Raw genomic sequence first — 24,309 nt, 5'->3', positions numbered from 1 at the left:
ACAGCCATAACCTGTTCAACTAGCTGAGTTTTCAGCGATATCCTGAGCTTGTTGCCCACTGCAGTTTTCTCATCATTGTTTTGTTTTGTTTTCCCTTCCCCTCCAAGCACCTCTTTACTCTCCCAAGAGCGTGTCGGGCTTCAGTGCCAAACATCACCAGCGAGGTGTATGATGTCCCATCCATGCAGAGCCGGGAGTCCTTACTCACACAGGTATGTCTTCCCTCAGTCCCCCACAGACCATTGGGTCCCAACCCATCTCCCTCCTATAGAGCCTCGGAATGCAGATTAAGGTTTAGGGTTTAATTCTAGCATTTTCCTGTTTGTGTGTTTGTTTTTCTTTTTAATTTGGCAGAAAGCCATGTCTTTCTGGGGGGAAGTTCAAAACAAAGTAGCTCTGTTTTGAATTGGTTAGAAATTTAAAGAAATGTGCTTTAAACCTGGTTACGTTTCTTCCAAGCACCTTCAGTTTAACTAGCACTGTTCTGATCTAGACTGTGGAAACCAGAAGCTGTGTAGTATGTGACCAGAACATCCCTGAACACCAAGGGAATCTTCAGGGGGCTTTAATGTGGGTTGATTCTTTTCCCTTTGGCCAGAGTGGTGCCACTCCACCTGCATCACGGAAGGTCTCTGTGCTGGCCAGATCTCCCAAGTGCTTCCAGGAAGAGCAGCAGCTCTACAACGTCCCATCCAGCTCAGAGAAGTCTGGAGCTGTTATCCAAGATTCAGCAGTGGGCAATGTAAGTAAGACTTCTTGGACATGAGAGAATAATCTCCCATTAGTGCTCTGATGTTAGGCACATGTGCTGAACCTCTCTCCAAGGGTGTTTGCAGGGATTGCACCAGCATGTCTATTTTAGACTTCGCATCTGCAGGTTGTGCACTGTAGAAAGGAAATAAAAATATGGGCCAGGCTTTCTGTGGAATCATTCTGTTGATATTACTGCCTACATCTGTACACTGAGAATTTAGTTTTGTTTCTTATTTCTTGTTTAAAGACACTGTTTTGAAATCCTATGTGCTCTGTTGCAGCTGTATGATGTCCCACCCAAAAGAGAAACTGATGCTGCAGAGAAGAAATCTCAGAAGAAGTTCTGGGGTCACTGTAACACCTTGCCAAACCCTCGCAAGTCAGAATGGATTTATGATATTCCAATATCACCTGAAAAAACAGGAATAAAACAAAACTCTTCTGTCCATTCCACAGAGAACCAGGTGCTATATGATATACCTCCAGCCAGGTACAAGGCACTAACAACAAATGCTGAAGCCAACGTTGTAAATCCACAGTTGTATGATATTCCACCAACACAACGGAAATTAACATTTCCAGATGTCCCTCTTTATGACGTTCCATCCTCAAAGGATGTTCTCTTGCAGCAGAATGGTAGCTGCGATGTACCCCCGAGTCTCCTGGCTTCAAATGCTGAGAATCAGATTTCTGGAGGGAATGTCTACGATGTTCCTAAAGGTTTGCCCACCACTATCCAGTCTAAGAAAGGGATGGAGAAAAACAGCAACCGTTCTGGAAACCAGGCGTACCATGTTCCCCCACAGCTCTCGAGAGACACCAAACCAGAACATGACAGATTATCTGTTTCTAGTGTGGACAGCAGAAGCAGCACTCTTTCTACATCCTCAGATTCTTCTTCTGAGTCTTCTTCTGTGTCATCATCAGAAGAGCCTGCCACAGAAATTAAGCTGGACCTCGAGGTGGCCATAGAGACACTGACTAGATTGCAGCACAGTGTATCTAGCTCAGTTGCAAGTTTAATGATCTTCGTAAGCAGTAAGTGGAGATTACAAGAGCACCTAGAGAAAAACATTGAAGAAATCCATAGGGCCATTGATCACATCAAAGTGTCACTGGGAGAATTCTTGGCCTTTGCTCGAGCTTTAAAGGTAAACGCATCCTACCTCACTGATAACAATCTTCAGATCAGAATTAAAAAACAGCTAGAAATTCTTCTGAACTCATTCCAAATCTTGACAGAAACAAGAGAAGCTCTAAATAACTGCAACTGGTCTTTGGATGTTTTGGTCCTCAAGAAACCCTACAACAACCCAGATGATCTCGATCGCTTTGTTATGGTTGCCCGCACGATTCCAGATGATCTCAAGAGATTTGTATCCATCATCATTGCCAACGGAAAGCTTCTCTTCAGAAAGAATGAGAAGGAGCAAGACATGAAGCAACCAAGAGTGAGCCCGGGATCTAAAATGCCAAAACAAATCATGGCACCAAGAAGAATAGAAACAGATCCACTTCCAGTAAATGCTCCTGATAAACCCAACCCAAGTCAAGGCAGTAATGAGACAACAAAAGAAAATGTCACTGAGGACTGTGAATATGTTCAGCTGCAGGTTAGTAAGTGGGATTCTATCGTCCATATTCTTCATCATTTGCAGACACTCTCATTTGCCCCGTTTTATCTTTGTATCAATGACAACTTCAGTTTGCACTGCTATCTATTTTCCAGACCTATGTGAACTCAGAATTTTGATCACACATGTACAATGATCAGTAATTACAAGTAACAAAGAGAACCAGTATGAGATGATTTGTCCACGCAGCCAGTCAAAACTGAGACAGATTTGCAGCTTGCCTTTTTCAATTCATTTGAGAGTCAGATTTTTGTCTGTACATCAGCTTTGTTTCTTAACCCAGTAGATCTCTCCTTGCCCATACGTTTCACTTGGCAACCCTGACATCATGATACAGGTAATACAGTGTCTGGATGCTCACCTCTGCACATGGAGGTGTATTTGCTTTCCCTGTTCATTTCCCCACATCTGGAGGTTTTTTAGCCCCTGCTGTAAAGCCGTGCAAAAGATTTATTTCCCTAAATGTAATTAACCGCTCTAAAGTCCTACGGTTCTTTATCTCTTTGCTTTTGTGTCTCATTTGGGGTAAGGCTGTGACGGGTAATATTTCAAAGTAATGCACCACTACAAGGCCTGAATCTCATTATTGTACAGTTTTAATTATTCATGCCCCTCATGAAGTCATTACCATTAAAAATAAAATCTAAATGTTTTCTGCTATCCAAAAGCTTGGAGCCCAGACTTCATTAAGGATTGATGTTTAACTATAGAACATTGTCTGCCATCCATTATTAAAACGGTGTTCAGAGAACTTTTTTTCAGGGAAAAGGTGAGTGAAAAAACCACTTTGGAGCCGAGTACTTTGTGGAGAGGAAATAGTGGCCAAAATGATGGCCAAGCAAACAAACAAACGTGCTGGGCTGTGGTGGGGCAGCTTTTGGTGTCCCTTAACCAACAGAACTCCCTCTAAGTGAGGAAACATGGGAAGAATGTAAGAATGTGCTGTAAAGTAAGAGCAAAGACAACATGCCACCATCCTGAGTCTGTTCTTTTGAACCCTCTTTTCTAGGTGCTGCCATCTACAAAAAAGAATGAAGTTCGAAGCCAGCCAGATTCTGCAAAAAAGGTTGTCGTTCCAGAGCAGTGCAGGCTGTGTTTCGGTGCCCTTCACAAGGCCATCGCTGTGTTTAACAACAGCCTGAGCAGTCAGCAGCCGCCTGAAGTCTTCATATCCCACAGCAAATTGATCATTATGGTGGGGCAGAAGATTGTGGATTCTCTCTGCCAGGAAACACAGCTGAGGGAGGCTCGGAGCGACATTCTGCACAGCAGCAGCCGGTTTTGCAGCCTCCTGAAGAACCTGGCTCTCGCCACCAAAAACGCAGCAATCCAATATCCAAATGCAGACGCAATGAGGGAACTTCAGATTAAAAGTGATGAGCTGTCTAAATACACACAGCAGTTCAGAGCAATGTTAGAATGAGAGCAGCTTCACCTTTTATAACTGTTATTTGTATTTTGAACGATGGTCACAACTTGAACTTCTGTGTTGTTACAGTTCTTTCTTCACTCCCTTGGCAGCCAAAGGGCACGAGCAGCTCAGTGGTGCCAGCCCTCATTCCTCCCAGGCAGCCCTGCCAAATTTCCTTTGGTGCTGCTGCACCTCCAGCAGGTGAAGAGCCACACTGAAGGAGGGATGTGTAGAATTAAACGTGTGCTCCCTTCCCTGCTGCTCAGACTTTGTCTAGAAATGTTCTGTCGGGGCAGGAATTTTTGCTGAGTATTTGAGCAAATGGTATTCATGTTTTATATATATATATATTTTAATTTCTACACAAGTCAGAAATATTTTCCTATTGGTTTTTGTTTGTTTGTTTGTTTGTTTTTTTCCTTCTGAGTATGTAAAGTCTCTCTCTACGTTTACCTGTGCACCGTTCTGTAAGCTGTGATCTATTACTGTAAGTTGTGATCTATTACTGTGTGTACTGTCAGCAGCAGCTCCCGGAGCACTCGACTCCAATCTGGCTTAGGTTCTTTCCCCAGAGCATTCCTTCCCTTTGCAGCTGTTTGATGCTCCAACACAGCGGACGCGTTACAGGACAAACTGCATCTCACTGCTGTTAGTCAGAAATGCTCCCATTACTGTCTGAGCGTGGATTTAACTCATGCAGAGCTCTGCTCCCCTACACACGGCTCTGGGGATCACAGCTCCATCACTGCCCGAAGCCTCCAGCCTCTATAACGTCAGTCATCGCGTGTCGCCTCCTCCATTGATCCCTGTGGGCTGTTGCTGCCCCTGTGTTTGTATTTGTCTTGACTAATTTATTTAAAAGCTGTATCTGAATGTTTCAAGTCTGGCCTTTCTTGGTAGCGCGTCCCCGTGTCTGCACCCCGCCATGGGACGGGTAGGGTTGCAGGGTTGTTGCAGGGTTGCACTTGTGTCTGTGCAAAGAGCAGCTCCATGGCTGTCCCCCCATTCACATTCATTGTACGGTCATTTAAAGGCCGGCACGGAGCGCACCGCTGAATGAATGAATGAATGAACAAATAAATAAATGAATGAATGAATGAATGAATGAATGAATGAACGAATAAATGAATGAGCGCCCCCTGCTGGACACACCCGCTGTGACCCCGCCCCTTGACGCTGATTGGTCGGTGGCCGCTGTGACGTTTTCCGTCCAGGCCGGAACTCATTGACCGGAAATTTGTCGCCTGTTTTGGGGTTGGGGTGAAGGCGGAAGCGCAGCGCGATGGGCTGCGATGGCGGCACCATCCCCAAGCGGCACGAGCTGGTCAAGGGGCCTCGCAAGGCTGTTAAGGTTGGAGCTGCCTTATGGAGGCGGCTGGGGCTTCAGGGGGCGGATGTGGGGCCGGTTGTGTAGGGCTGGGCCTTGAGGTTGGGCCTGCGGCCTGCGAGACAGGGCTGGGTGGAGCGGGCTTCAATAAGGATACGATATTCTCTGTTAACGCATCATGATGTTGTGTAATGGTGGTTCTTTGTGCTTCTTTGGCCCGTCTGATCGCGTTCTGAATGTGGCTTGTTGCCCGTCTTTAGAGTGCTCTGCTGTGTTGGATATAGCGCTGTCACTGGGATTAAAAAGAAGGGGAAAACAGTAGTAAACATCAGCAAAATGATACAGGTAGATGAGCTTTTGTAATTCAAGGAAATAAAGAGCGCTTCTGCTCCATGCTGGGCTGTGGCCATACCAATACATGATACCGATTGAAGTGGCTTCACATCTCAGCCTTCATCTGTGGTTCAGTATTTCATAAATTCATGTTTTAAACTGAGCTGTCAGGTCTCACATTGATAGCCCTTAGATTTGCTTTTCTTGTTGCTTTTGTTCCTTACAGGGACTGAAAGTTGGTTCAGTGGGTCTGAATGTGGCGCTATGGAGATGAGCGCCATAGATGATAACATGAAGTATAAACGCCATAGATAACATGAAGTGTAAAAAAAGGAGTAAATGAGGAAAATGAATAGATGGAGGTGCCAGAAACTGAGAAAACTGGCCTGGAGTTAGAAAGCTGGGCCCGGGATGTGGAAACAATTCCAAGGGCTTAAAACTGATCATGAGTTTTTGCTAATGTTGCTTTACGGAATAACAGAGAGAGTAGGTTTGGTGAGATGCCTGGGGATCTGAGAAACACTTCAAGTGTTACGTGAATTTATACATAAATAATTTGCAAATAGAAAAGCTATTTTAACATTATGTTGGTTTTTTTTTTTCCTTCAGGTTGACAAAACTGCTGAGTTGGTGGCGAGATGGTATTACTGCACTCTGAGTCAGGAGAAGTTATGTCGCCCCATAGTGGCCTGTGAGCTCGGCAGGTATGACTTTGTGTAAGGTTCTCTGTATTATAAGGTACTAATTTGTGTATAAAATAAAGAAGGAATGTTCTGAACCTGAAATATGATTTCTAAACATTTTGTTTTATAGGTTGTACAATAAAGATGCTGTCATTGAGTTTTTGTTGGACAAGTCAGCTGATAAAACTCCTATGGAAGCTGCATCCCATATCAAGAGCATTAAGGTAAAAAGGTTTAACAGTAAGGAGTGCCACAAAATTCTAAGTCCTGCATGACCTCAATTGTCAGCTCACTACCTACAGAAACTGCTAAAACAATAACCTGCAGTGGAAAAAATCCCTGGAATGTTGTTGTAGCTGAAAAATCATTAGTTAAGCTGCTTCAGTCTTGTTTGTTTTTTACCTTTCAGAATGTAACAGAACTAAACCTTGTTGATAATCCAGCTTGGAGTGGTGATAAAGAAAGTAAAAAAGGTGACACGTATGATGACATCCAGTCTGCACGCTTTATATGCCCTGTGGTGGGGTTGGAAATGAATGGAAGACATAGGTCAGTACTGCTGCATTTCTGAATGTAGGTTATAGAAGTGGGTACAATGTTAAGTGGAATGTGTAGCAAGTAAAAAAGTTTAAATAAGTAATGTTGCAAATTGTGTTTGTCTTTATGGGGAATAGATGTCTTTCGTTCATTTCATTCTTAAAGAGGTAAGATGAAATGTTATCCCTTTCTGGAGTTGAATTATATATATGCTAGAAGAGTTAAAAGTAGTGTTTACACTGAATGAGAGACTTAAAGGTTTGAGGGCTAAACCATGGGTGACTGACATGGATAAGGGGAGAAAGGTTGAGTGAGACCTCCTGTTTTAGCAGAGCAAATTGCATCAAGCACTGTATTCAAGTGCTGTGCCAGTATCCATGTTTTTATTATTTTGCTTAAGAAAGGCTTTCCTTTGCATTCTAGTTTGGGCAAATTTGGAAGTTCTTTTTCTGTGCATTTTAACTCTGATAGATGAGAGAGGTCGGCTTCATAACTTTACAGCTGTAAATTATTTCTTCCTTAAGTGAATAATTACAGTTATTCGGATAGAACTGAAGAGAGAACCTGGAAATTAAACCCATTTTCCTCAGGGCCACCGTAGGTCAGTTTTCCTTCATGTGGGGATGATGGAGAGGGTTAAGAGTTGCTCTCTCTAAAGAATCTGAAATGAAAAGGGTGACATTATGAACTTGCAGATACATATTTTAGACACACAGAGTTTATTTAACAAGATCTATTGTCTTTTCTTTAAAGGTTTTGCTTCCTGAGGAACTGTGGCTGTGTGTTCTCTGAGCGCGCTCTCAAAGAAGTTAAAGCAGAAGTTTGTCACAAGGTGGGTTTTTCTTAGCTTTAATAGCAGTGGGGTTACACATGACCCACAGAGATAGATGGGCATGTGTATGTACATATATATTTTATATATATGATTTTTCTTCATCTCAAGCTGAGATTTGTAGTCTAAATGCAGTCTGGGAGATCTAGATATATAGCAGCTCTTTTCACCACCATGAAATTCAGGAGAGCTCTTTCGAAACAAGCTATTCTTGTGCATTAATCTCACCTTTAAGCTTGCAGACCAGTTTCGAAAGCGTGCTAATATGTTAAAAACAGCTTCCCAAAGGACTTTGCAAAGAGATGCATTAATGGTTCAGGAAAAACTTTTCTGAAGATCTCTTCTTCAGTGAGTGCAAACAGGAAGTCTGCAGCCCTCAGCTTTATCTACTTTCAGCTGGATAATCTGAACAAGATCATGAAGGTCATATATATATTCATGTGCCACAAGATGTGTATCAGAAAATGCTGTGCTTCGTAGAGCTGTAGGAAATGATCTTCCTTTGCTCAAAGCAGAGGGTTCCTTCCTTTCTAGATCTCCTGGATTGTCTCATCGGAACCCAAAAAGTGATAAAACTCTTTCTGGGAAGTCCCGCAGCCATCTCACTGCTCACTTCTCTTCTAGTTTTTTTTCTGTGGCAGCTCACAGAAACAGTAACACAGTGACAAGCTTGTGGTGAAGTGTTTGGAAGAATTGAATGCATATGTAGACCTTACCTTAACCCAAGGAACTGGAAGAACACCGGATTAAGAATTCAGTCTCCCTTGGTTTCTCTTGGCAGTATTTGCTGCTGTACTGGATTTGGAAGGCTTTGTAGAGCTTGGTTGTATGGAAGATGGAGCAGTCTGAGTGCTCTTGGGAAAAAAAAATAATTCCTCGATAGGAGCTTTACATGAAGTAGTGGTACTTACAGGATGTTTTTACGCAGACATGCATTTTTTCTAAGGCATATTTTTGAGGTTTTATAGAGCAAAGCGAGGAGGTTGTAAATAGCAGTGGGAAGATGGGTTCTGAAACGTACAGGATGTGACTGTTAAGAGGAAGGAAGAGCAGCGACTTTTGTTCGTGATAAAGGCATTTGATGCTGATGAGTGCTGAACAGCATGAAGCCCTGACTCAGCAGCTGTCTGCTCTGTCCTGCTTCCTGCCTGCTGTTGTTCAGGAAGGACTGTATGTGGCATGAAAACATTTGCAGTGCTGGAAATGCCGTGGTTCTGGAATAATCAAAAGGGATGTCCAGCTTCTGAGGTTTATAAAACCCACTGCACATAGGAGCCAGAAGGCAGTGAGAAGCACAAATGAATGGTTACAGTATTCCTTGCACTTTGTTTAATTAGTTCCTTGCTTATGACTGTTGTACAAACCTATTCTTTTAACCAGGTTTTTCAAATGTAGTCTCTTGCTTCTCTTTGGAGTTTATTTTGGAAGCATTTCCACATTTAATAGACTTTCATACATGCCAGAACTAGTATCTTAACTATTAAAGTGTGTGCCATATAGAACACTTAATGGAATGTTTAACTTAGATATGGAGCTATTGACCGTGTTCCTCTGGCTTTTTGATACAGAAATTGTGCATATATCTTTCAGATACGTGTTAATGTGTGTGCAGTATGTTACAAAGCACAGTGTCTCCTTGGACCACGGTCACATTGCCACTTGGTGCTTAGAGCAGCAGTTACCAAAAGCTAGTAAGCATCAGTTGCTGAGGTCTCAGAGCTGTGTGTGTTACTGTGTGAGAGTAGATTGAGCACAGTTGTGAATGGCAAATGCTTTTGTAGTGCATGTTAAATGCTTTCATGGTTTTACTACTTGAATTTTTTTAACTGTTGAAAGAAAAACAAAACTAAACTAAAATAACACTTTAAGAAATTAATGGCGTTATGATGACCCAGTGATGGCTAAAATGATGTTTCTTAGTGATTTGAGAATGGCTGGATTAATCAAGGCTTTTATATGTGTATAACTTTGTGATTTAAAACATAAAATCCTTTCGGGAAGGAGGTTCACTCACCAGTAGCTTCCTTCAGCTGACATTTGTTAAGGTTTAATTTCAGTTTTCAAGAAGACAGCTTCTTGTACTTTCCCCCCCCCCCAGTTTGATCAGTTTCTGCAAGCTGAGCCAATGTGAAAGCAGTGCCTGTCAAATTTCACCTCCTCATTCAATTCAGAGGTGAAACACAATTGTTCTGCATGGCAGTGATGAACAGTGTAAGCTAGGTACTGCTTTTCCTACAGAGACACCAACGACAAATGTTACTTTTGTGCTTTTAAAACCAGCCTGGAGTGGAGAAGTGCTGGGAGTACCTTGCAGCAGGATGGCTGTGGTTTGGAGAGTTGTTGTTATGTGTTTTGTTCCCTCTAACATATGCAGAGACCCAACAGTATCAGTACTGGTTTCAGAGGGATGTTCAACATGCCCAGCTGAATGTGCTGAGTGACTTGGTTTTTTTCCTTCCATAAGGAGAACATTTTCAGCAGCAGTCAGTCCCAGGGTAGGCCGTGAGCTCCACATGAGGCTGAATCCAGGCCTTTGGGTTAAGTTTAAAAGTTTCTCTGAATAAATAGAGACAAGATGGTCCTTCTTTAGGTTAAAGTCCATTTGATAAACATTGTTTCCAAGAAACTTGTGTGGGAAAACAAACGCTACAGTTCCAGGAAATGTGTTTGTTCTGCTGCAGGGCATTTGTTGATTCTTTTTTTGTTTTGTTTTGTTTGTTTGTTTTTTGACAAATATTTGCTCTTTGAGTGAGTTTTCCTGCAAAATGAGTGCTATGTGGGGTGTATGTTGAAGTTTACATCTAAATTGCTCATAGATATTTCTTTACAACTGGTAGTTTCTAATCGAGTGCACTAATAAGGAAGAGGATATTTTTTCCCATCAGAGATAATACAAAGAATTGAAGCTTGTTTGGATTTAACAGAATTAAATTTTTGGCTGCATTTTTGCAAAAAATAGAAACCTTTTAAAGGAGAAAAAACTGAGGTGACTTCTCAGAATTCATAACCAACTCTATTCTGTCTCCCCATCAGTCTCCAGTCTCTTCTGTGGCACAACTGAAAGAACTCGCTTAAGAGCCCTTAAGGAGGGGAAGATGCAGCTCTTACCTGGAAGAGGGCTGCATCCTCATTCTCTTTATGTTACTGTTCCCTGTTATGACTTATGAATGTTGAATATGAAAAGCCACTTCCTTAGTGCAGGCTAATTAGAACTGCAGTTGGTTGCAAAGGATCTGGGAAATGAGATCCTTATCCTGGATGCTTCTGGGTGTTATCTCCAGTTACTGTCAAGATTCAGGAAAGCTGTGGGGATTGAAAAACAGCTTTTCACTCCATTTTCCTTTGTTCCCTGACCTCCCGTTTCCATGTCTCCTGGCCCTAAACTCCTGCAGGGGATCAAAAAACAAAGACTTGTAAATGTAAACACACGTTGCAGGACGCCTACTACTGTTACTGATGCAAACGCCCTTTTCAGTACGAGCAAAGCATGGACAGTGCACGGGTGGTGTTGCCATGCTACACGATGAAATTAGAGACGCAGCTGGCCATGAATAACAGTGAAATGGGCTGTGTCTGAAACTGGCTGTCACCTGCTTCTCTGCAAGCTCTGCAGCTTTAGTGACAGGTTTGTTACTCAGAGCTATCTGTTTTATAAAGCAGACACCAGACACAATTTCAATTAACTTGTTGTATTCATATTTCATCTTTGTTCGGCCATTACTTCCATTTTGTTACCTTTATACCACTTAGTCCTCCTTTTTCTTCAGGTACAGACATGGGGAATGTGTGTTTTTCAGTTAAATGGGTCGCTTAGAAGATTATGAACTTCCCCCTTGTAACAGATGTCATTTTCTCTAGGAATTAATCCTTTAGCAGTTGTTGCTCTTGTTTTTACTGTAGCGAGTGACACTAACTGCTTATTTCACTGGTGAAACAGTAGTACAGAATTACAGCATGGGGGTGAGTGCAGTACACCAGGCAAATGGAGTCTATGGATGAAAACATCGATGGGTTCTCAGTATTTGGGGTATATGTTTACATTTCAGTTAACCTCAAACGTTCAGCTTCATGTTGAAATGGTTATTGTCCTGGAAATGCCAGTCATCTTCAATTGGGACCTCAGCCTGGTGCAGCACTTTAAGCCTGTAGCGTCTCTCTAGGCAATCCATCACGAGTGGATACTTTGCAGGCTCAAATTTGTTGGCAAACAAGTGAGGTGATTCAATAATCCACTGTAAATCCCCCAGTCCATAGACACAAATGTCTCTGATGTAATGACCTGCAAAGACAAATTGAAGTGTCTGAAAGCAGCAAAAAGCTGGATGGAATCCTTAAGGAATATCTTCATTCTGTGGGGTTACTAACAGCTGTTACCTTTTGACTTCACACATTGAAATGTATCTAGAGGTTAATGGGGGATTTAAAACTTGAAGGCTGTTCTGATTTTGTGTTTTATGTAAATGGATGCGTATTATCTCCAGCTGCTCCTGTGTCAGTGTTTATCTCCTGGTGGGACATGCTGGAGTTCTCCTTCATTTGGATCCATTTTTAAAATGGATGAGTTTGCAGTTATGTATTTTTTTTTGTTGTCTTTTGCCTTCTTTTCTACATGGTCAGCACTATCCTGCTTCCTTAAATCAGATTGAAGAGATTTAATTCAGTTGTGATGTATCTGACAAATGTGCTTGTTGAGTAACCACTTCTCACTAAAACTGAACGGTCTATTTAAGGCGTTGTTTAATGTAATAGAGGAGGGTCATCGAGTGTATAGAAACTTGCAAAATAAGAAAATATGCACATATACAGTTCTGTTGTTACCCTGTTGAGTTAATGGAGGTGTTGCAACTGGGAGAAGGGTGGTCATTGTGCGGATACTGTGGTGGTCTTTGCAACAGTGTGTCAGAAGGTTTTTGGGTTGGATACAGCAGAGTAGGTTGGGTGGCTGTTTTATATGATAATTTCAAAATAGAATGTGTTACCAGCGAGGCACATTCATTTATGGCTATTAATGCATAATACATAATTAGCAGTGAATGCAATTGTAGCTCCTGATAAAAACTCACGTTACCTTTGCAGCCTTTGTGTGCAGTTCCTTCTTGATCTTTCCATTTAATGGCTCGTATGTTTCCTTCCCAGTCTGCGTTTGGTGTAGCACCTGGAGCATCTTTAAAAGCATAAAGTTCTGATAAAAGATTCCTTTCTATTTATTTGAGGGATAATTTTGAGAACATGAGCTTTTTCACAATAAAAATTTACTTTTTAGATTAACTCTTCTTTAGCCTGATAGCAAACGGTCTGCACTATAAGCAGGACTTCTAGAATCAAGCTCCATTTCTTAGCCATCATAAGATGGGCTTTAAGGAGCCATATCAAGACTGAGAGAATGACAACATTCATGCAGGGCAACTCAGACAAGGTGTTGTTAAGCTCTAAAACAGAGCTCAGCTCTCTGTCCCATACCCCAGTGCTGTCAGTCCAGGGATTACTCTTAGTAGAAATAACAGACATCTTACCATGCAGGCGGTTCAGCGTGACCCAGTAGTGTTCATCCGGACTGTACGTGTCTCTTGACCATTCCAGCAAGCCTTTTGCACGTGCATCAGTCAGTGTAAACTCTACAAATTCTTTAGTTAATATGTAATAGGCACTACCAAAATATATCGTCAAGTTGTATGGAGGTTTAGTTTTTGCATTCTTTGTTGGATACACGTATGACATTCCAGAACGCACGTATTCTCTGTAACTAACCTGTGTCCTGTGTTTCATGTGAAGTGGTTGGACTACCCCAGGAGTCATATTTTTACCATTCCATTTACTTTTGATATATTTTATAATGTCTTTGTTTGTTTTAATAGGATAATCTTGGCCACACAGATTAATAACATAATTCCACTGGATTTTGGAGTGAACCAGATCTCTCATGCAGTTAATATCAGCTTGTAGCCTTGAAAATCCTCCATAAACGACGTTTTCCCTCTTTGAGGAAATAAAAATATTTTCAAAGCAATTTACAATGTTCTGTACAGCAGCTTTATAGTCTGATGGTGACTTCTCATCAACATGTATGCAGTAAATATTCTGAGGCATATAAATGGCTCTTAGCAGCTTTACAAACATTTCCAGCTCCTTGTGAATTGTGATAATGTACGCCAGTGAGAAACTTCCTTCTTCATCTGACAGTGGTCTCGTTATAAAGTGCAGAGCCTTCAAAACCGTGGAACAGTTGCATGAGGTCTGAACACAGCTGAGTGCTGCAGGTCTGTAGGTGTTCTGACAAATGCTTCCAATTTTAAGAGCGGCAGTTTTCCCCATGAAAAGAGCTGAACAAAGTTCATCTGGGTAAAATCCACACTCTGCTCTATTGGTGCTAAATTTCTGTTCGTCCGGCTCTGTAGAAAGTGAGTCCTTCAGGTAGATGAAAGTGCAGATGAACGTACAGACAGCAATGCACAGTAAAAATCCTGATTTTGTCGCATCCAGTGGGTTCATCTTCTATGATCCAGATACCGTCTTCTGATCATAGCTTAATTAGGCATGCGGGTTATCTGGAAGGAAGATTGAGACAGAGAAGGAGATAACCCTGCTGACTCTTTTCTTTTAATTGATGACATAGTAGTAATGCTTTTATTAAGGTTGAGGTTACTCTTTTCAGTTGCTAGGACGGACTGTTTGTGTGCCCATGCTTCAGTGCACTGGAAGCTGTAGTTACAGACCACGAGGCGTTCTTCCTATGACAAACAAAATTAGCCAAAGAACCCCAAATGGCTTTGTACATTAATTACCTGATGGTGGTGGGGGAGGGCCAATAATATAGAAGTTAGTTGTATTTTACAGTTTATTATTATTATAATAACCAAAAAGGGAATGCTAAAATGCAATCCACAATGTGCATCATTCTTTATCCTCATAAAGCCAGCAAGCATTTCTAATTCATTTGAGACTATTTTTTCCCCCATTCTCTTGATGTCTTTGTATTTGTGCTTTGGGAAGCACCTAATTTTTCCATAGTGATTTTTTCCTACATACACCTTTCTTACTGAAACAAGTGCAGCAGTCCTGAGTCCTCCAGCTCCTACTGAGGTCTGTATCCCTTTCCTAGAGAAAATTTCCCTGGAGCAGATGAGGGATCATCAGCTGTCACTGAGCTTAAGAGTCAAGAGATACTTTGTATTTTAAAGGTAATTCATCTTCTGTTGTACCTTCTTTAGTGAATTTGTTTTTAACAAATTTTGCAATTGAACTTGTAAATATCCCATGCTTTGCATCATAATGCATTTGTCATTATATAAGAATGGAGAACAAGCATCTGTTGTAGAAGCTTGGAAATAAAGAGACTGTTGCAGTTAAAGTAAAAAAGAGACAAAGAATTTAATTTAAAATGCATTGAAAATAACAGGGTTTGTACCAAGAGAACAGATACTGTGGAGTAGCAATATCTTAAGATCTATTAGGATGTCAGGAAGAAATGTACTTATTGTCCTTACCGGTATGTGCTGAATTCCATGCTGAAATAATGCCTCTTTTCCACTGAGCATTCCAGAAAGTGGATCTGTGTGTTTGGTGGAGGATTCTTCCATTTTGTGTTCTATCAGCGGTGCTTTTCGGTCTGCTCTGAATGCATAGGCCAAAGAAAAACATGAGGAAATCAAGGCCCAGAGGAATATGTTGTTTTTTTTTCTCAGCTGCTCCCGAGGGGTAAATTTACTGTGTAAACAACTTGGGTTGTCCTTCAGCCATTTCCATTTAAAAAAAAGAAACCTTCAGCAACTCGAGTCCACTTCAATCTTTCAATATTACACAAAGAGAAAGGGAATGGCACGGTAAGGTGGAAGGAAGGATTTCTGCAGTAGAAGGACACGTGTGGTGCTGCAGGCTGCTACCAGCTGACTGCCAGAGCCAGGCAGGGATTTGCATAAGGGCTATTAGCAAAAGCAGAAGTTGGGGCAGGGAGTGTTACAGAAACACTGAACCTTTTTGGAGCTGAAGCTAGAAAAAAACAGTTTGTTCTTAGTGAATTATTAAAGGAGGGACATTACGGTTGCTTTGAAGCAGTGAATATGATGAGATCTCTGTGGAATTTCACGTTCTGGATATAAAAATATCACTGAAGGTACTGGGCAATTACAGAAATATTTGGGACTTGCTTGGAAAACAGCATCTGTCCATACAGGATGAGTGTCCTGTCTGTTTTTCCATTGTTTATTATATATTGGGGGGGTTTTTTCTAACTCAGTTGTGAGGGATGGCTCCCCAGGGATCCAAGCTGTGACCGGTTTGTTCCATCCCTGAGATCTTTATTGCCCATCACATCATAACTTCCAGGGATGTTTCAGATCGTGAACTATTTACTATGGATTTCTCCTGCTTGAACTGTGTAGCATCTAGAAGCTGTGTTTTATATAGCAGCATAATGACATCCAAACACTGCTGTCAGCCAGGAGGAAATAATTCCATCTCTAATGGTTAAATGATTCTGGGGAATGACTTGATCTTAGAGCCTTTCCAATGAGAGCAAAATTTGACATCCTGCAACCTGAGTATATGTTATAGAATGCACATACTGACTTTCTGCTGGGGTGTTAACAGTTCCGGGGCTGGAATTGTCTCAGTTAGTGCTGTTCTGAATGCAGTCTGTCACTTACAAGAGTCTCCTAGACCCAGCTCTGTGACCTGCTGTGAAGAGCTGTGCTGCAATATCCCTCCTGCCCTTGAAGAGCAAGATCAGTTCTTACCGTTACAAACATCCACTGTCCGGACTAACCCGGGCTGCCTTGCTTTTCAGTTTTCTTATCCTGGAATGCCGCTGTAGGTATTGAAACTCAGCCTGTTCTGTACTAGGGATAGGTTTGCTAAACCCAGAGTAGGAATTTGTCTTAATTTTTAGAAGTGCTGAGAGTGGTGTTTGTCATTGAAGGGATTGTTAGACATCCTTACGGCTGCTGTCATGGAGAATTGTTATCTTAATCTGACTCCATTAAAAGTAAATTCTAGAGAAAAATGCAATTATACCTGAAAATAAGCTGGTGAAATATTGTCATAGTTTGTAAAAACTCCATTAACTGTATTTGTTGCAGTACATTTCAGAGTTAGGATGGGATCATTTCACAGCTCACTGTTTCTTCCTGCTGTAGGATTTCAGAATGCAGCGTTGCCTCTCTAAACTTCCTGTTTTGTCTGTACCCTTTGAACTGGTTAATATTAATGTAGTTTGTGTGCCAGTAATTCAATGAAACAAATGGCTTATGAGTACTTCGTCTTCCAATAATTATATGTTGAAAGGGCTTTAGCTCTTGTATTTCCAAATCTGTTTATGTCTGTCATCTGAAAGATGTCTGCACTAAGGCCTGTATAAATGTTTCATTAGCAAGTGAATAGTAATTTAGTCTTTGAAAAACTTAATTGTAAAAGTGGTGTTTTAGTGCTTTTTACTTACCTTTTTCAATAAGCCTGTGTGAGTATGCTGATTCTGCCTGCGTTGTGATGTGTATCAAGTAAATGAAAATATTCTTCTTCAGTCCCAGCTTGAACCACCTTATACATTGTATATCATTCTTATTCCAATATGACATCAGTATTTACCAATAAATGCAAGGGTATTTGTGGAGGCATACCTTCTATCAGTGGTTTTGTTGTTGGGCAGTGTATTTGACCTCAGTACAATTCCAGTCAAATACTATGGCAGCTATTTAAACCATTAAGATACGTGGTTGTGAGATGCTAAGTTGGTTGCAACAGAAGTAAGCCACATATTTGTAAGTGTTGAGACTTTTGATGCAAACAGTGCTTGTAGTAATGGCCAACCTGTCCTGCACATCAGTGACAGGGTAAAAACAAACAGACCTGACTGCAGGACTGACTATTCTGTTAAAGTGAAACGGCCTTTCTGAAGTGAAATTGTATTTCACAAAAATCAGACTATTTTGTGCTTTACTTAAGAGAGTTAAAAACCTGAAGTCCGAAAATATAATTTATTTCTTCTTACCTTTTCCAGAGTCAGCCAGGAGAAGGCAGCATAATAGAAATAATAGAGTCCCGTTGTCCTTCAGCAGCATTCAGTCAGCGTTCTTCATTCTGTTGCTTGTGTGGAAATTTGGTATAATTGAAAGGGGTTAAACATTAACATGACTCAATCTGGTTTCCTGCGATGCTTAGCATATTTATTCTGCAGCGGTGCTGTTCAGCTTCAGAAGAAACGTCCTCTGTTTCACAGTAATAAGAGAAAATATGAGGTTCTCCAAATTTCTGGTGCTGCTGTTCAGAGATGGTCTTTAAAAGGCCTGAAATCAGACTTTCAGATACGTAGAGTACATTGCTGATGATTATAAATAGTCGTGGTTTACCTCCGAGGCTTTAACCCCAGTGCTGCACGCAGAGTGTGCTGGATGATGAGAATGGGTGGGAAGGCCACCCTCCCTCCTCCTCCTCCTCCTCCTCCCCCCTCTATCTTAACTGTTTGCCTGCTGAAACTTTCCAGATAACAGCAAAGAAGTATAGGAAGGAACTGCCCCTGGTCGCTTCTGGTGTCTGACACCAAACAGATAATAGATGAAATGTCATCCGCCCGAACTGTTCACTGTGCTTTTATTAGGACTTTTGGGGTTTTTAATAAGTGAAAAATTAACAGTTCAGATTTACCGGACTTGCAGAGCTGTAGCAGTGAGCGGGAAGGTTGGAATATTTTGGATCCTTACAGATAAAAATAGAATATTGCTCGGAAATAAATAGAAAAGCTCAAAATACATTAGGGCACAGCTGCAGGTACAGCAGATAGAAAATTGTCACCGACTTGAAGGGAAGCTCAATGAATAGAGGCTGCGGCTCAGGCAGTTTGCTGTAGTGGATGTTGTAACTCATGAGAGAAAGAGCACAGCACAGAATGTGCACCCAATGGAGGAGACTTTCCCATTGTTCCCATGTTATCATTCAGTCTTTGTCCCATTGCTGCTCAGTGCCAGAAATGGTGCTCACAGCTCCTGCAGTGCTGCCCTTCCAGTGAGGGGAATTCTGGAAAACTCTCTCAGAACATGGTTTTAGTTAACGATTACTGTCTCTTGTAGCTGTTAATTCATCAAGCTTTTGTGGCTGGTAAATGAATGCTGGCTTGGTCAGCATGTCTGCTCAGTGCCATGTCTAACTGTTGCCCTGTCTATAGAGGGATGGATGGGTGGTGGGGATGCACATCCCCTGTTCTGGAGGGAAGTGTTTTTGGAAAAGTGTCGCTTCCTTTCGTCTTGTTCATGTCTTCTATCATTCAAAGAAAATCAATGAGAAATTAGCATGGAGGGCTTGTTTGGAATCGGTGCTGCTCCAGTCATTCTGTCCTCAGGATGAAGACTAAATGGTCTGTCCTGGTTGTGGGGACTTCTCGCTCCCAAATGCCTGAGCTCATACTGAGCTGCTGTTTCCAACAGTAGTTCATTGAGCAGCAATGGAAAGACTTGGGCTGCTCTCCCACTTCCTGTGTGAGATCCACTGTTCTGCCCAATGCACTGAATGTTCAACTCTGCAACCCTTACTGCTCCTTCATAGCGTCTCACTGTTCATTTTTTCACTGTTCATCACTTGAGTTGCCTGTGTTTGTTGTAATTAAACAAATGAAAGGGCACAGATGTGCTACTTTAATCCCTGCTACCAATACACGAGTAACCTGTATAAACCTCAATTCAGAAAACAGAGGAGTGGTAGCAGAGAGGAACATAAATCAGAATGCAGAAAGCCTCTGGATTTACTAAAACTATAAATTTAAAAAATTACTGAGATTTTAAAATGGAAAATGCCATAGTGAGTGTGCTGGGTGCTCTCCTGATGATTAAAAATTGTGCAGACATCTGTGTACTCAATCAGGAAACAAGTTACATGAAGCAGATTACATCTATAATCCAGCTTAATTAATAAATGTACTTCGAAAATGTAAAACTTGGTAGTGTTTAATAAATCAGTTGAAGGACAGTGAGGTGGCAGGGCTGGGTTAATGAATAATGCCGTTTTTATGGGCCCCTTGAATAAATGAATTGCTGCTCTCAGGCATCATTTCTTATATGACTGTCAGTGGAGGGGTGCAGTGTCACACCGCTTAGGTTGTAATCACATGCATTCCTGAGGGAAAAAAAGTGTGGGAAACAGCTTTGAAGAACTTCTTGTTTTCATAGTTCTGAAATTCTTTGCAGTGCAGATTGGCATGGCAGCTGCTTTTAGGTGTGGTTATCAGCAGTTCATGATGCACTACAAAGCTGAACGAATACTTATAATGAGAAGCAGCAAAGGGAAAGGTTAGAGAACTCAAAGAGAAGAGGGGAACCAGAGGGGATGATCCTGGCAAAGGTTCACTGGGATGAAGGTCCTGACAAAGTAGTGATTTTTGTCCTCTTCTCTTGAAGTGTGGTGTTCCCTTCCAAGAGGAAGATGTGATTATCCTTAATGGTAATAAAGAAGATGTGGAAGTACTGAAGAAAAGAATGGAGGATAGAAGACTCAAAAGTAAATTAGAGAAGGTAATCTTATTTTATATAGAGTTATTTTCTATAATGCAATCTGCTGTCAGATGCCATAAGTTTTTCTGCTGCTCTTTATACCCACTGGAGGATTTGCTTGCTGTGCTGTGTTGTACTTCAGTGCTACGTCTAAAAGCAAAGCTTGTGAGATGCTATGTGCATATTCCACTAACAGTTTGCTCACCTTGTATCTGATGGAAATTTCTTGTGACTAGGAGTCATGGCACTCTGCAAATCATGGGATTCAGGTATAATGAAGCAGGGTGCCAATAAATTATCTGCATTATCTGCAGCTCTTAACAGTCCTGATTAATGACAATGAATGTTCTCACTGCACCATTGAGGTCTTGGCCTTTTTTTTTTAAATTTAAACAGGCAAAATGCCATCAAAATATCCCTACTGTGCACTCTAATGTGTGCTGCTGTTCTGTCAAGTAGCCATTGCTGTGTGGTACAGAGTTGCTGTCAAATGACAGCAGGGCAGTGAGCTGCCTGTCTTCCTGCCCATAAAGCGTAAAGAAGGAGCTAGCACTCTTCTCTAGCCATCTTTTATAGTTTCTTATATGTGCCCATGATGATATATATATAATATACATTCATGCACATTCATATATACTATACATAATGTTGTCAGGTAAGGGGAGGTAGCTTTTCTTTCTAAATGTGTCAGTAATAACAAAGATGGAAGCGCTCTGAAAATAAGGGTGGGTTTGTTTTGTGCATTTACAGTGAAGAGCTCCAGGAGAGCCCGGCCTGCTGTCAGCATTGTACTGCTCTACCACCACCTTCTGGCTGTGCTCTGCAGCAACATGTGCTGTGGCATCTTTTTCCCAGTGCATTAATCGTGCTCTTCCCAACATGGGTTCTCCTAGTTCTTATAAAATATTGAAGTAATTTATTTTCTTTGCGTTTGTCTGACATCCTTGAGTTATGTACTCTGAGTGTGTGCAGTCTGCCTTTGTGATAATAACACCAATGGCTGTTCTAATACATCTTTCTTTTTCAGTTTGGCATTTTATGTAACCCAAGCCAGTAATGGGATACTTCTTGTTGCTGCTGTTTATGGGGTTTTTTTGTTTGTTCTTTTTTTTTTTAAGCTTGACAATCATAAATTAACTTGGAAAATCTGGTCTGCAGATGCTTTTAAAAAATGGTGATTAACCATTCACACCTTTTCTTCCCAAGGAATTTGCAATAAAGGTTCCAGTTATTGCAAGTTACCCAGAAGGGATTTTTTAATTAACTAAATGAAAAGATGTGATATAAGATGTGGGATTATTCTGAATTTCTCAATGAAAAATATCTTCATTAATTACAGTTACTTTGTCCTGTTTAAACCCCTTCAATTTCCTGTCCCACTGTGTGGGTCTGGATATGAGATTACACTGGTGATTATCCATCCTGCTGCCCCATTGCAAAGCATACAAACCAAAATAGCAAAGCAGGATGGTTTAGTCTTGGTTTTCTTCAGGGTTTCTGAGTTTATCATTTTTGCCTTATATAAATAATATCAAAGCATGGAGCAATGTTGTGGAAGGAACAGTTTCACTGTGTAAGACATAAAGACGTTGCAAACTGTGTGTGTATCAAACGCAATCTGGGAACTGTGTGTCCTGTCAGTGCATCATCAATTTCTGCTTCTGTTGTTTCAGAAGTCAAAGAAATGCAAGTCAGCAGAATCAGCTGCCCAGCAAGTCACCACTGAAGGTAATTTCACAGCTGTACATTAACTGCACTGTTATGAGTCATGAAACAGATCAACACTTTCAGTTTTTTTATTTCATAGATTCTCCAGGTCCATCTAAAGTTAAGAGCACGAAGGACTGCATCGCCTCCGGTTCTGGGGAGAAGAGGCAAATCGTCTTCACCAAAAGTTCAGGTTGGTGGCTGTGCTTTCATTGCAGTGTGAAAATGCACAAGCTGATGACTTGACCTGTAGTCGTTTATTTTAGCTGCTAGTTTGTGTGTCTCTGGTAACATTGGAATAGGACTTCAGGATATATCAGTGTATCTACGATTGTCATGAAACTATGAATAAATTTGCCTCTCCATTAGTCCAAAGGACGGTGGATGCTCTATAGGAAAAAATATTACGTTTTTTGACATCTCCAGTTAGTACAGAAATACGGCTGTTTTTCAAGTCAGTCTGAGGTTTCGGGATGAAGAATTCAAGTATTGCATCCACAGGAAAAGACAATACAATCTGTTTAAAGAATCTAATAGTCATTTATCTACAGTTCATCATTGTGAGAAACAGAATTTCCATTGGAAGTGCTTCACCTGCCACTCACTGTCTGTTTTCATAAAGGTTAAACTTTTGAAAGCATTTAATTTGAGATCTATTAAATTGCTCTGGGATGTTTAGGAACCTAGTAGTTCTAATAATGTTTGATGTCTTCTTCTTTCCTAATAATTCAAAGAAGAAAAAACATGCCTTTTGAAATGTCAGGTCACTGGTTTGTTTCTGACAGCAATTATATTGACCAGAAGGGGGATAGAAGGAGAGAGGGAAAATAAAGACAAATCTGCGGAGTGAGGAATGCCAGTAGCGTAGGAATTAATTTGTGAACATGGCACCCCAAGGTTTCTGGACTTCCAGCATACACATTCATTTTTTCAAATCTATTGTTTGGTAATTCTTTCCAGACAACTATTAGTGCCATTAAAAGCAGCATTCTCCAAATACATAAAAAGGGTCCGATCTGTCATGCTTTAGAATTGCATATAGAATTCTTATGACTGCATGCAGGAATCAGATAAGTGCATTTTCAGACTCCCCACTAGTTATTTACACACAGTTGTGCCCAAGATACATGAACCATATGGAGTTTCTGCAGGCTGTAATGCAGTAACTTCTTTGTGCAAGAGATTTGTTACTTGCTTTTTGAAATACTGCCTTCCTGCAACAGAGAAAGCTACGCAGTCAGTTAGAAAGAGCAAGTTTCTTTTTAGTTGGGTTTTGTTTGATCGGTTCTGTAGCAGTAGATATAATACACACAGAGAGATGGTATCAAAAACAGAGGGATGGGTGTTTCCTATCCCAGATATATATAAAAAGAAGAATGTGGACAATTGTTACTGGCTGTAAATGGCTTTGCAAAGAATAAAGGGAGAAGATCGATTCCCTGGGGAAAGTATTTCACAAGTTCAGCTTTGGTCATTTGATAGCTGATTTTCAGACAATACTTCAGAGTGATGGAATACTTTAATGTTTCTTTCTTAAAACTCGAGTTCAGAGCCATTTTTCTCTGGGAGGAATCAATGTTGTCAGTACTGAGTTACAGCACAGGGGTGTTACATGAGTAGGATAGAATTGCTCTCCAGGATTTGTGGATGCGTTTTCAGCATGAATTCTATGAGCCAGGAACTTGTTACGGTTGAGCTCAATTATAGTTTTTAATGTGTGGAAAAAATGCATGTGCTCCTTGTCTGTATTAACGTAAATACCTTTTTGTGTTGTATTTTTCTTTAATTGTGAGCTGTTACATACATGTGATTTTATTCCTTTTTTTTCTAGCAGATGACAAAAGTTCATCTGTCCCAGGAAAAGTCACTAAGGCTTCTACTGCCCCTAAGAGATCCATTGCAGACAGCGAGGAGAAATCGGAGGCGTACAAATCTATTTTTACAACACACAGCTCAGCAAAACGTCCAAAGGAAGAGTGTTCCAATTGGGTTACTCATACCGCGTACTGCTTCTGAAACAATGATGAGCCTGATCAAAACATCTTCACTGCTTCCCTTCCCTGAGGCTTTTTCTGTACAGCTCTTATGCAGAAAGTAACTGTAGTTACCTGGAATTCACTTTGCAAGTTGTTTGTAATCTACTGAGGAGCTGATGAACTTGTGTTAGTTGCAACTTAAATAAAGTTAGATAACCAGAGTCCATGTTGTATCAGCGTTCTGAAAGGATGGATTATTTACCCAGTGTGTTTTCTGTTGTTTCCCCAGTGGTATGAGGATAATGAGTGCAGGAGGATCTGCCTTGCTCTTCTGTTGATGTTTGCTGCAACTGTATTTGAAGTTTTTATTACATCAGCAAAGAAATTCAAGTTCAGTTGTAAGGAGAATTACCTCAGTACTTTTTGTTTAGCTGTTACTTTGCTGAAGAATGTGAGCTAAGGCCATGTGTAATACTGCTTCCCTTTTCCTGGTAGGTGGAGGCATTCCTGCTGGCTTGGCAGGGAACTTTCCTGCTTATTGAGGCATTACAGAGATTGCTGCTTTTCCATCTGGCCTGCTCAGCTATTAAAATACATGTATGATCACCATGAGTTGCTTAATATACCAATGCTTTGTATACGCTCA

General features: G+C 41.0%; 3 protein-coding genes across 7 annotated transcripts in view; 2 read left to right on the top strand and 1 right to left on the bottom strand.

Annotated features, from left to right (window-relative positions):
- The window catches only part of CASS4 (Cas scaffold protein family member 4), a 16,632-nt gene extending 11,479 nt beyond the window's left edge, over nt 1-5,153 (top strand). For 2 of the 3 annotated variants that reach the window (XM_015881833.2, XM_015881835.2), the window contains exons 3-6: nt 108-212; nt 599-742; nt 1,035-2,366; nt 3,397-5,153. In XM_015881833.2, coding sequence (XP_015737319.1) covers nt 108-212; nt 599-742; nt 1,035-2,366; nt 3,397-3,810 — 1,995 coding nt within the window. In that variant the 3' untranslated portion in view covers nt 3,811-5,153. The remainder of the gene's footprint in view (nt 1-107; nt 213-598; nt 743-1,034; nt 2,367-3,396) is intronic. The other variant, XM_015881836.2, reaches the window with a different exon arrangement.
- On the top strand, nt 5,021-24,309 carry RTF2 (replication termination factor 2). Of its 2 annotated transcripts, none has more exons than XM_015881845.2 (9): nt 5,021-5,149; nt 6,068-6,162; nt 6,272-6,365; nt 6,551-6,690; nt 7,432-7,510; nt 19,888-20,001; nt 21,654-21,708; nt 21,788-21,880; nt 23,522-24,309. In XM_015881845.2, exons 1-9 carry the CDS (start codon nt 5,081-5,083, stop codon nt 23,701-23,703), a joined length of 921 nt encoding a protein of 306 aa, XP_015737331.1. In that variant the 5' UTR covers nt 5,021-5,080; the 3' UTR covers nt 23,704-24,309. The 2 variants fall into 2 exon arrangements, with proteins under 2 accessions (XP_015737331.1, XP_015737329.1); XM_015881843.2 differs by having other exon boundaries at nt 23,519-24,309.
- Nucleotides 9,600-19,865, bottom strand: LOC107323093 (beta-1,3-galactosyl-O-glycosyl-glycoprotein beta-1,6-N-acetylglucosaminyltransferase 7). 2 transcript variants are annotated; one of them, XM_015881838.2, is made up of 5 exons: nt 17,493-19,865; nt 14,995-15,121; nt 13,024-14,055; nt 12,579-12,674; nt 9,600-11,789 (listed from the first exon to the last, which is right to left on the bottom strand). In XM_015881838.2, the coding sequence occupies exons 3-5, from the start codon at nt 13,997-13,999 to the stop codon at nt 11,563-11,565; spliced, it is 1,299 nt and encodes a 432-aa protein (XP_015737324.1). In that variant the 5' UTR covers nt 14,000-14,055; nt 14,995-15,121; nt 17,493-19,865; the 3' UTR covers nt 9,600-11,562. The 2 variants fall into 2 exon arrangements, with proteins under 2 accessions (XP_015737324.1, XP_015737326.1); XM_015881840.2 differs by having other exon boundaries at nt 11,563-11,789; nt 14,995-15,116.

Source organism: Coturnix japonica, chromosome 20, assembly GCF_001577835.2.
Source record: "Coturnix japonica isolate 7356 chromosome 20, Coturnix japonica 2.1, whole genome shotgun sequence".
In the NCBI taxonomy this organism is placed as follows: domain Eukaryota; kingdom Metazoa; phylum Chordata; class Aves; order Galliformes; family Phasianidae; genus Coturnix; species Coturnix japonica.
This window is presented reverse-complemented; position numbering and strand designations above follow the sequence as displayed.

Coding starts and splice junctions, on each gene's coding strand:
- RTF2 (XM_015881843.2), top strand. CDS start 5,081: ATGGGCTGCGATGGCGGCACCATCCCCAAGCGGCACGAGCTGGTCAAG. Junction 21,709..21,787: donor CCAGCAAGTCACCACTGAAG/GTAATTTCACAG, acceptor TTTATTTCATAG/ATTCTCCAGGTCCATCTAAA. Junction 21,881..23,518: donor CGTCTTCACCAAAAGTTCAG/GTTGGTGGCTGT, acceptor TTTTTTTTCTAG/CAGATGACAAAAGTTCATCT.
- LOC107323093 (XM_015881838.2), bottom strand. CDS start 13,999: ATGAACCCACTGGATGCGACAAAATCAGGATTTTTACTGTGCATTGCT. Junction 12,675..13,023: donor CACGCTGAACCGCCTGCATG/GTAAGATGTCTG, acceptor ATGCTTTTAAAG/ATGCTCCAGGTGCTACACCA. Junction 11,790..12,578: donor TGCACACAAAGGCTGCAAAG/GTAACGTGAGTT, acceptor TTGTCTTTGCAG/GTCATTACATCAGAGACATT.